This window comes from Electrona antarctica, assembly GCF_951216825.1.
Source record: "Electrona antarctica genome assembly, chromosome: 14".
Lineage (NCBI taxonomy): Eukaryota > Metazoa > Chordata > Actinopteri > Myctophiformes > Myctophidae > Electrona > Electrona antarctica.
The window spans coordinates 18,855,762-18,868,261 of NC_136795.1; the positions used below are offsets into that span (position 1 = coordinate 18,855,762).

The window sequence follows — 12,500 nt, forward strand, 5'->3', positions numbered from 1 at the left end:
AGTATTACTTTAAAATTCTACCCTGTCTGTGGACTTTTGTTTGATGATGCCATGAGATGCTGTGTTTTAATCATAATAAAAATCGAATCGTGGTTGAAAGTGGTTGAGAGAGAGAAAGAAATGGAGGAGAGAAAGGGAAATAAAGAGAGAAGAGAACGTTAATAATGTTCTCCTGCTATATTAGAGAGGCATTTCAGAGAAATGTAACATCCATTTTCCCTCCAGTAAGTCACACGAGGTCAGAGTCACAGATATTTGTTTATGAGAAGCCCAACTGAGCTACAGTATCATTTTTATTCAATTTCACGCCTCGACCAGAGCAGCTGAAACCATTATCTTTGTAGACCGACGCACAATAAAAACACAAACAAAGAAAACCCACGGGAGGAACACAACACATCTCCGTGGATCTTTATCGACAAAACCAGACACCATTGTAAGGATAACGAGTGTTATTTGGGGACGGATGGCTGCCACCATTTATTTTTCTTTTTTGCCTTCATCTACAAGCAGAGCAAAACGCAGCATGCTCCCTATACGTACGTGCAGTGCTCTACTCTGCCATGGGAGCGGGGCTGGCCTCGCAGAGGCCTATAATGAATAGACAGGGAGAGGAGAGACACAGCGCTCTGTGATTACCTCCTTTGCTAGCCCATGCCGCTCTGCTGGAGAAACAAACCACAGGCATCCATATGTGTGTGTTTGTGGCCGTGTTTGTGTGCATGTCAGGTGCGCTGGAGTCTGCACTACACTGACAAGCTTTCATATGCCTTTTCACAAGGAGGTAATTGAACAGTATTTATGACACACACACACATGCATAGATGTGCAGATTGTGCACACACACACACACATGCATAGATGTGCAGATTGTGCACACAAAAGCAAGGAAATGTACATGAGTGTGCACAAATTTTAATTCAACACACACACACACACACACACACACACACACACACACACACACACACACACACACACACACACACACACACACACACACACACACACACACACACACACACACACACACACACACACACACACACTAGGGCATTAAGCAACTAGTCAACTATTCAACTAGTCGACTAGTACATCCACTAGTCAACCTTGTTGATACTAGTTGACTAGTTGATAAGAAAAAAAAATCCCCGATTTTGTAGGCCTCAAGATCAGGTAGATTATAGTTATAGTCACCAATGTACACAGTTTTTAAATGTACAAATATTTATTTCTAGTTGACTAGTAAACTAGGCAACTAGTCAACTAGTAAAAATGACTAGAAGTGAATGCCCTAACACACACACACACACACACACACACACACACACACACACACACACACACACACACACACACACACACACACACACACACACACACACACACTGCCCCATTAACTTGCAAACAATGTACTTAGATACAGCTATTGACAACATTGCCCTAATGCCGTGTCGGGGGTATGGATCTGAGCTAGCAGCGTGTGATCAATTTGGTGTGTGCACAGAACAGAGATGGGGGGAGGGGGGGCATTTGGTCTGTCAATGAACTATAGCTCTCCTGTGGTGAAGACCCACATCCCCTCCACAGCACCAGAGAATATATACTGTATACATGGGCTGAGACTGGAAGGTTGGGTTTCGAGCCCGGCCGGGTCATACCAAAGACGCTGAAAAATGGGACCCTGCTGCTTTGCACTCAACAATAAGGGTTTGTTTGGCGTAAGTCCCTGCGACATAGTCATGTCCAGGGGGTGTACTTGTACATCATGTCCAGGGGGTGTACTTGTACACAGTGGCGTGCACAGACATTTAGAGGGGCAGGTGCTCAAGTGAAAAGAGGGCACATTGTGCAGCGCGTGGAACCGGCCGGTTGCCTTAATAGTGTGAAATGTATAGATTTTGGGGCCTAAGTAATATATTAGAAGCTTTTTATCAAGAATTGATCAATGTGTACAAAAAACAAAAGGGCACATTGCTGTCCAGAGGGAAAAGGACCCCCTAGTGTCTATCTGTGCACGCCACTGCTTGTACATCATGTCCAGGGGGTGTACTTGTACGTACATCAAGCTGCCTCATGCTACAGAAACAGGAGATAGGCTCCTGCCATATGGGCCTCATGGCTCGGTCAAGGCTTACTTACAGTAAGACTGTAATTGAACTGATTTTAAACAACAAAACCCAAAGTGGTGTTACTCGCCGTTCATACAATGAAGTACAGCATAAGTCAAGCTTACTGTACACGTATACATTGTGAATCATGGCGCATTGTTAGCTTGTAGATTGGCAAGCAACAATGTTGTACCACAGCGTTTAAAATTAGGCTCAACCATTTAAACCCTGTACTTAGTTGACCAGAGCTCCCCCAGGGCTCTATACTTCACCAAAATAGAGCCAATGTACAAGATCACAAATATAGCCGATCTATAAGATCACAAATAAACCAATCTACATACAAGCTTGGCTAGTTTTGCAAAAATATTCACCCCAGAACAGGGATGCTATAGGGGTCAAGTAGTTAATCCCAAACAAACAGCCATAGCGACCGAACCGAATCGTTACTATCAGGCATCAACTACCTTTAAGTAACACTCAAGGCCTATTCATAGTCTGGATTTTCGGTGGTGAGGTGACCACCGCTCCGGTGGTGAGCTGACCACCGGAGCTGAAATAACGTTGAGCGGTGGTGAGTAAAAACAGAGAGAAGGGCTGGAGCGGTGGCGGTGGTTTGCTCTTCACCGCGGCTCGTGACGTCATGTTGTAGTTCGATGGTCACTTAACCACCGAAAATCCAGACTATATATGAGCCTTAATACCTTTTAGGGGATGCCTCTTTTCCTTGACGCTTCAGCAACAGTTAGAAACTAGAAAAAGTGCCCTTCTGGGCACAGGTCTCCACCAGGAGGATAGGAGTGTGTGAGATGTTTGGCAAAATGTTTAGGAGTAATATAAACATGTTTGTTTTTTGCAACAATTTTCTTCATTTTGTTGAGGAAATGCAGAGCCAGATCACTCATCGAATCTCTGAGGATAGAATTCTGGATGAGCAGGACATGTGCAGCATTTTGAAACGGGCCACTCCTGAAAACTTTAGAAGACAATGTTAGCCAATCAGTGTAGAATCTGATAAATCCAATAGACTCGTCTTGATCACATGACTACAGAGATCATGTGTACCGATTTGCGTGAGATTTGGATGAAATCTGTGCGACTAACATAAGCAATGTGTTTAGCAGAAATCGGACTCATGGTGGCGCTATAACGTGGAGGGATGCAGGGACAATGTTTTTCCATGGCCTCTAGGGAGTGCGCATACATAAGTTGTATACAGATTGATGAAGTTATAGCTAAAAACAGGAATTGGCCTGTTATAGCGCCACCATGAGGCTGATTTGGAAAAGAATGAGTGGCATGTCGTCCTTGGCCTAGTGGAAATGTGCGTGTATAATTTCACGGAAATTGCACACTGTGTTTGTGATTTGTGGCATTTTGTTCGAAACGGACCAATCATGTGAGCTTTGGAAGCCAATATTAGCCAATCAGGATGGAAGATGGGAAATTGTGCATATCTGTGTTGATCACATGACTATGGAGATAGTGTATACCGAATTGTGTGATGTATGGATAAAATGTGTACGAGTAATCTACAGAAATGTGTTTTGCCTAAATCGGCCTCATGGTGGCGCTATAACAGGCCGTTGAGGAATATTTGGGGCAGAGGTTCGTCGTTGGCATCCATGGAGTGTGTGTGCAAAGTTTGGCATGGATCGGGCCAACGGTACCGGAGATTAGCTGATAACGGACGGACGGAAGGACGGAAGGACGGAAGGAAGGAAGGACACACACACGGACGGAGTGCAAAACATACTCTCTCCCCATGCCTTCGGCCTGGTGGAGACAATGAGAGAATCACAATATCGCAATATCTCTACCAGGAGTCATAAATATGTCCGTTCATGGACAAATGTGTCCGTGGCAAAGACTTGGTTTTATCCGTAGCAAATTTTGGATTATATTTTTTACACACCCTCTCTTTTACACCCCACCCTGTCTCCCTCTCTTTTACACCCCACTCTGTCTCCCTCTCTTTTACACCCCACCCTGTCTCCCTCTCTTTTACACCCCACTCTGTCTCCAATCTCCATTCCCCCAATCTGAGAACCCATCGTCAAACAAGAATGGCTCACGTCATAACTGCCAGGTTTTATCTACCATTGGCTCAGAGCAGCGGTTCCCAAACCGTTTTGGCCACGCACCCCCTGTTACCTAGCTGACCCACCCCCCACATGGAAATATACATTGCATAAGCTATATAGAGACATACATTTCCTATTTATCCACATATATGCACACATATGAACCTGAATATGGCATATATGCAGCAGAGGCTATATTCTGCATATACTTGCCATATATTGGCATAATATGTTAATATATTTAAAATAAAACCATAGCACCGCACCATTAGCCTTTTCATGTCACGCACCCCCTAGAAGGCGCTCGGGCACCACCACAAGGGGTGCACGCACCACAGTTTGGGAACCCCTGGCTTAGAGGATACGGCTTCACGTTTTTTTTTTATCTCCCATTGGCTTAGAGGCGCTAGAGGCAGCCAATCATGAAAATGTGTCCACTAGGTCCTCACTAGTCTCAACATCAACAGTATAGCCTAAAAATAAAGGAAAAACAGTGTCCTCGAGAGACTACCATTCCCCTGGCTGCCTCGCCCAGCCAGTGCAGCCACTCAAAAAGGCTCTGCTTCAAACGTACAGACTCCCAATCCATTACGGAGTCACTGGACTCACAGTGTATTGGACGTGTAACCTGATCCATGAGATTCTAAACAAACACAACAAGGCCCCAAAGGGCAGGCCAGGTATTGGTTAGAGCCCATTAGCCCTACGCAATGGTTATATGAATCGGCATGGTGTTTGTTTGCTTGATGCATTGTTTGATGCTATCGGCAACTTGGGAGTCTCACATCTGTCTCGCGGGTAGGAGAGGCCACAGTGTGAATTTCAACAAGCCTTTATGGATTACAGTTTGTCTGCATGAGTTGCATTGGTGTGGTCTACCTAAACGTTTTGTCCCAACCCGACCCTTTGGTGTGGTTTGGGCTTAAAAATACAGAAATGATACGTTGAAAATTCTCAGCCCTTCTTCACCTGATTGGGTAGTCAGCGGCGCTGAGATTAATGAAGAAGTCCCACGCCCAGTCGGTCATTTTGAGGAGGTCTTGCATGCTGTGCAGGTACATGCTCAGCAAGCTGGCCCCTCCCCAGATGGTCGCCATACGCCATGGAGTGACGCGCACGTTGGAGTACTTGCTAGCTAGCGCTAGGACCTCTCTGTGGAGGTAGTTGGAACGCTGGAAGAGAAATAAAGGGAGGGGGGAAAAGTTAGGCATGCAAAAGAAAAGATTAACATTGCACGGTAACATCCTCATAATAATTTATCAATTTGTAACTCTGAGACTGTACTACTAATGTGACCAAATGGTTACATTAGTACAGTCTCTGAGTTAGGAATGGATAAAGGGGATAAAGGGGTCCTCAAATTACATATATTAACAACACATGTATTTGTTACAGGGACACAGAATCATTAAGGGAGAGTAATCATGCATTATATGCAGTCTGATGACAGTTGTCATAAAAGAAAGAAACATAAAAGCTGAGTTTTCATTTGTACCTCTCTACAGAGAACTATAGTGGTTAAGGAAATCTCTAGCAACATGTACTTCAGTGCAGAGGACTATGCTGCCCTACAAAGCCAAAGTGCAGTAACTACGGGGAATGAAATTGGCCGATAATGGGTTTAAAATGTTTCAAATGGTCAGCCAAATGCGATATCGGCAAATAAATTATATTACACTAATTGTAAATGTATTGTAATTTGAAATTGTATATGTAAATATGTTCTTGAGTTAATTGTTTATCCCCCAAAATCACAAAGGCTAATTGTCTCCACCAGGCCGAAGGCATGGGGAGAGAGTATGTTTTGCACTCCGTCCGTGTGTCCGTCCTTCCGTCCTTCCTTCCTTCCGTCCTTCCGTCCGTCTGTGAACAGCTAATCTCCGGCACCGTTAACCCGGTCGATGCCAAACTTTGCACACACACGCCCTGGATGCCAACGATGAACCTCTGCCCCACATTTTCCAGAACGGCCTGTTATAGCGCCACCATGAGGCAGCTTTTCACATTTGTTACCTAAAACTGCACCAATCTGCGTGAAACGTTGCATGCACACTCCCCAGAGGCCGAGGACAAACCTTTGACCTGCATTTTCCGCATCTGCCTTTTATAGCGCCACCAGGAGGCCGACTTTTGTAAAACACATTTTTTGATATTACTCCTCCAGATTCTGTTCAAAAATCTCACAAATCGTTACACAGTATCTCTATGGTCATGTGCTCAAGTTGGATCTGTCCCATATTTCATATTCCATCCTAATTGGTTATAATTGGCTTTCACAGTTTGCAAGATTGCCCCGTTTTCAACAAAAGCCTCAAATCATGAACGCAGCATGCAATTTACGTGAAATCTTTCACACATTTTCTTACTAGGCTGAGGAATATATCCCACCCTTTTCACATTGGCCTGTTATAGCGCCACCAACAGGTTGATTTTTGCAAAACACATTTTTGGAACAAAATGCCTCAAATCATCCAATTGCCATCAAAGGCGTATGAAGAAATGGCAAACGGTACACATGATCTCTGTAGTCATGTGATCAAGACGAGTCTGTTGGATTTCTCAGATTGTACACTGATTGGCTAAGATTGCCTTCCAAAGTTTTCAGGAGTGGCCCGTTTTGTACAAAATGCTGCACATGTCCTGCTCATCCAGAATTCTATCCTTAGAGATGCTATGAGTGATCTGGCTCTGCATTTCCTCAACAAAATGAAGAAAATTGTTGCAAAAACAAATTAAAATAAACATCCTCCTAAACATTTTGCCAAACATCACACACACTCCTATCCTCCTGGTGGAGACCTGTGCCCGGAAGGGCACTTTTTCTAGTTTGACCTTTGGGATACACAAATAAGTCGGTGTTTCCAAAGACGTAGTTACTGTCCTTTGGCTTTGTAGGGCAGTATGGTAGTCTACGACAGTCTCTGTTTAAACTTCTCTACAGAGGACTATGGTGGTCTGCGGTGGTCTCACCTTGTCTACATGGATGTAGTAGTAGTGAGAGGTGTGGTAGATAGCTTTGAAGAGTCGCTGGAACTGACGTGAGGCCCGGCCGTGGACCACCAGGACATAGGCGATGCGCACAGGCACTGCTGGGGCAGCCTCGGAGGGGTCCTCATCCCATTGTACGTTCACAACGGCCTTCCCTGCGAGAGGCAAGAGAGGGGCTGCTTTACTACCAGCAGGAATACCACAATGTAGAAATACTAAAAGTCCAGTATTCAAAATGTTAACAGTGCAAAAGTATTGTCATCAAAATAGTACCAAAAGTAAAACCAATAGTTCTAAGGTTGTCAAAAATAAAAAAAATTACAAGCTCACTGTGAATGTATGCATCGTGAATGTATGTCTTGTAATACAAATCTATGTTTACAAAGTAACTTCTAACTAAGGTTTAAAATAACTGGGCCTGGGCCGTGGCTCAGCGCTCCAGGCACCTTGGCTGGTAATCCAGTCTGGCAGTGTGCCGCGGGTTCGACTCCCGATCCTGACGGCCCTTACTGCATGTCACTCCCCCATCTCTCTCCCCCATTTCCTGTCAGCCTACTGTCTGTCCCTCTATAAAAAATATAAAATAAAGGCTAAAGCCGCAGAAAAAAATCATTAAAAAAAATAAAAATAATAATAATAATAATAAATAACTGCAGTGGAGTAAAATGTACCATTTAGTAGTGAAAAATAAGAAATACTCAAGCAAAGTAAAAGTACCTCAAAATTGTAGTACAGTACTTGAGAAAATGCATGTACTGTTTACTACAACAGAACTGTGTCAGCAAACTGTACTGAACCAGCACTGCTGCTGGGTTGTCTGACAGTTTGATGCATTTCAGAGACACTGATTCAGCCATTTTTCAAGATCAATGTGTACAAGACATGGACTTAAGTATAGTAGCTATTTCCTGAATGGAAGTTGCCAGCTGCTTCGGCATAGAATGTTTAATTGAAAGACATGTCCTTCTCTTCCTGGAAACATGCGATTGAGTCATTTTTCAGGATAGAAAGAAATGTTTGAGACATGATCGCACACAAGATCCTAGTGCTGCAGCTACTGTATTTCATCAATGCAAGTCGTCAGATGCTTCCGCATAGAACAGTGGTTTCTGGATGAGGGCCCAGTTGAAAATGTCACCCATCTGACCACTTATGTTAAGTAGTATGTAAAGAAATAATACCATGACATTTGATTTTATGTCATATCATCAATAACATCTTAGTGTTTTGTCAATTACTTGGGGAGGCCCACTTGCAATGTCCTCAACCCCAATGCACTATATAAGTGCCCATATAGCTTCCCTTATGAGAAACTCACTCTCACTATCTTAAATGACAGAGGGCATTGCTGGCGTAGGACAGGAACAATGTTTCATTGAAAGGCATGTTCTCTCTGCCCAGAAACATTCGCAGATCACAGACTACATTTCCCAGGCCTCATCGTCGTCCCCTGGCTTGCGGTTTGGAGGAGCTAAATTTGTCCTCGTTTATATATAAACACACACACGAAAAAAAAGAAAACGGCCGGTCACGGTGTGCCATCTAAAGATGGCGTCGGGTGAGGCCTGCTGGGATATGGGGCGGGGCCGTGGGTGGCTGGGCGTAATTAGTGAGCATCCTGGGGCCTGCTGGGATAGGAGCTGGAGGAGTAATGACAGTAATCTGCCATGCGAGAGAGCAGCGCTGGTGCTGCTGCTGCTGCTGGCGCAAAAGACCCAAGCAGAGAGGAGGAAACTATTGGTATTCAGCCATCAACACACACATAAATGCACGCAGTCATGCAAGCGTGCGTACACTACACACACACGCACGCACACGATCACGCGCGCACGCACCCACACACACACACACACACACACACACACACACACACACACACACACACACACACACACACACACACACACACACACCTTGTAACATTGTTTTGAAAGGTGCTTTTTATGAATCAAATGTACTTACATACGCACACACTCACACACACACACACACACACACACACACACACACACACACACACACACACACACACAGAGAGAGACCACACACACATACATACAGTACATACGTACGTACACGCGGTCACACACAAACACATTTGACTTACTGTACTTCTGTACATCATTTTAGAACATACATTTTATGAATGCCATTTTTAATTGACCTGATGAAGCTCATGTTCAGTGCGGTTTCTATCTTTAAACTCTGTTATTCCTTTAACCCAGCAACCACTGTGTGTATACAGTAGTTAACCCCTCATTATAAATGACATTTTTACCATTGTTTGCCATTTTCAACCCTAACCCTAAACTCTGCGTTATACTTAGTTGCGCGATGGTGTCACGCAAGCTTGTAGCGGCTTGTACACACACGCGCGCGCACACACACACACACACACACACACACACACACACACACACACACATACACACACGCATGCGCACACACACACGCACGTGCACACACACACGCACGTGCACAGCTCCACGCGCTTTATCAAAGGCTTTCCAGACATCAGGCTGAAATGCCGAGTTCATCACTTCTCCTAAGCGGCTTCAGTCTATACATATAATGACTAGTACATCATCAAAGCAGCCTATAATCACATAAATGAAACGTTGAACGGCCCAGGGCGGATCACTGACTTGAACTACGACTAAATCATTAGTCAGCCGTTCCAAATATAAACCTACAAACTGCTCATCTAATTAGGGTGTATTTAGGAGGTTTGAGCTGCATCCATGTGGCGGGGCAACTCGCTCCATGCATTCAGGAGTAGGACTCGGGCAACGGATTGATCACTGAAAATAGAACAGGCTAAATCAATCAGGTTCGGGACGCCCCTCGGCGAGATCCAACTCGCTTCTCGCCTTGGCACGTGCCGGCTTCGAAATGTAAAATATACGAATGTTTAATTTGTAGGCGAGACGTGCCTTTCTTGTCGGGGAGACTGCGTTCTGCCTCTTCCAGGCTGCTTTACATTCTCCCTCTGCTTCCCTCCACCCTTTCATTTAGTCACTGGCTCCGTCAAGGCTTTCTTCTCTCCTTGTTCTTGGCTTTCGTTTGTTTCTTCAAAGAGGGGAGGAGGACGCCAAACCTAAACCTCACCACACCGCACTGGTGGATCAGTTACCTGTCATTGTCTGGGCACATCTTCGACCATGTTTCATATATATAGACATGGGCCATTTTCCCGTCATTGGTATTATTTTTAGATTTTATATACGTTTACAATTGCTTTCACGCTGGTGTCCCTATTTTGGGAATCCCTATAAGTCAGAAATATTATTTTTCCACCGACAAAATGTCTACAAAACAAACTCACAACACGTCGCATAGGAACGTGTTGTGAGCTATTTTTGTACATTTTTGAATAGGGCTTAAGTAGCCTGGAAACCAGACGAATCTACCACAGAAAAGACAAAATCCCTGGGGAGATTGGTCTGGCACTCCTCAGTTTGAATTACAAAGCTCACCCCAGATTTTATGGGTGACCAATCAGAGCCCACAAAGTGAGACTTTGCTGGAATCTGTTTGAAAACACCCCTTGGAAATAAATCTTCCCCACCAAAGTTCCAGACTAACATCTACACAGTGATATTAGTCTGCCCATGCCAGGCTAGGGCGTAAGTGGTTAACTGAATAATTGAGTTAAATGTAGAAAATACTATACTACTGCACTACTGCAGCTGCTGTACTCACCTTCTAGGGGGCAGTAGCGAGTTACTTTCTCAGGCATGAGCATCTTTTCCTTGTGTTTGCAGTAGACCTCCACTATCTGCTGGCGACACTCCCTGCTCTTGGCTCTGGACAGAGCCGAAATGGCCTCTTTCCCGCTGATCTCACACTGCGGCTGCACCTTCCTCTCGTCCGACTTCCTGGACTGGCGCACGGCGAGGTCCTGCTTGGACATCCGAGTCGGCGCCGGGTCGGTGGGATCCTGAGGGCGCGGCTTACGGACATGCGCGTGGCTGCGACTGTGCCCCGCCCCTCTGGGTTGGACGGGAGGGTGCTTGAGGACCTCGTTGGCCGATTTTGCCGGCGCACCTTGTTGCGCCTGGGCTTTTTCCAGCTTGCGTTTGCCGTTGGCGGCCGACGCCCGCTGGTGCTGGGACTGGGAACGCGCACCCAGGTTGCTGTTGCTGTCGATGGTGTCAAAGTCTTTGGGGACGGAGTTCTCGTTGTTGTTGCTGTCTGGACGCACTTTCTCTTTGGGCCGGTGAGAGTGGTAGCCATCCTGAGGAGGAGAGAAGAGAGGGAATCTACAATCAATGACAACGACAGGGCCAACTGTCTGATTATGACAGTGATTATGATCTCTGGTCTAGTTAAAACACTTCCAACCTGATGTCCCTATTTTGGGCATGTCATTAATAATAATAATAATAATACACTTTATTTACAGATCACCCGACATAAAAATGCAGTGCAAAGTGCTTTACAGAACAAATAAACACATTCAAAAGAAAACATTACATTAACATAAAAACATGAAAAACATTAAAAGCATTAACTAACAGCAGGGAACCTCACCTGCACCAACATCGCAGTGGTTCAACTTTTTCAACTCAAGACGCAAAAGATACATTTGGTGTCTCCCCGAGGCCCAAACATATACATTCTGAATTAATCACTTTAGCTCTCTTTAGTAAGTAAGTAAGTAAGTAAGTAAGTAAGTAAGTAAGTAAGTAAGTAAGTAAGTAAGTAAGTCAATAAATAAATAAATAAATAAATAAATAAATAAATAAATAAATAAATAAATAAATAAATAAATAAATAAATAAATAAATAAATGTGCCAAAAATGGGTCGTGGAAACCTTTTCAACCTTTTCAACAGTTGGGACAGCATGTACTGATAGTTCCCACTGTTCCTGGTGTTATTTTGTTCACAGACACACAGACAGCTCCTCAGGTTTACATGTACAGAACATGTGTATTTTTACCTTGCTGCCACAAATCACTGTGGGCAGGCTAAAAATACGAGTGGACATGTCAAAACATGTTAGCATACAGACATGTTGTGTAATAACAAACCAAACTTTTATAGGTGTTGTTTTTGGATGAGATAAGAGTGAAAGAATGGGCTACACACAACGAGAGGAGAGGAGAAGAGAAGAGGGGGACTGTGAGACAATAACGCAAGACGCTGAAATGAGGGAGAGCGAGAACACGGGTGTGGAGTATATCGATCCAGTGAAATAGCTGTCATCTCCCATGGTGCATCGGGAGGACAGGGTTACTACTGTATCACAAATACAAAAAAATAATCATCACACAGATACACACATACACACACAAACACACGCACACGCACGC

The 12,500-nt window shown here is 44.4% G+C and overlaps 1 protein-coding gene across 1 annotated transcript in view; it reads right to left on the reverse strand.

The window, feature by feature from the left end:
- Positions 1-12,500, reverse strand: part of xylt1 (xylosyltransferase I) — a 52,471-nt gene that overhangs the window by 18,946 nt on the left and 21,025 nt on the right. Inside the window, exons 2-4 of the mRNA XM_079519642.1 lie at positions 10,886-11,420; positions 7,166-7,338; positions 5,165-5,367 (exon numbers count right to left, since the gene is read on the reverse strand). Coding sequence (XP_079375768.1) covers positions 5,165-5,367; positions 7,166-7,338; positions 10,886-11,420 — 911 coding nt within the window. The remainder of the gene's footprint in view (positions 1-5,164; positions 5,368-7,165; positions 7,339-10,885; positions 11,421-12,500) is intronic.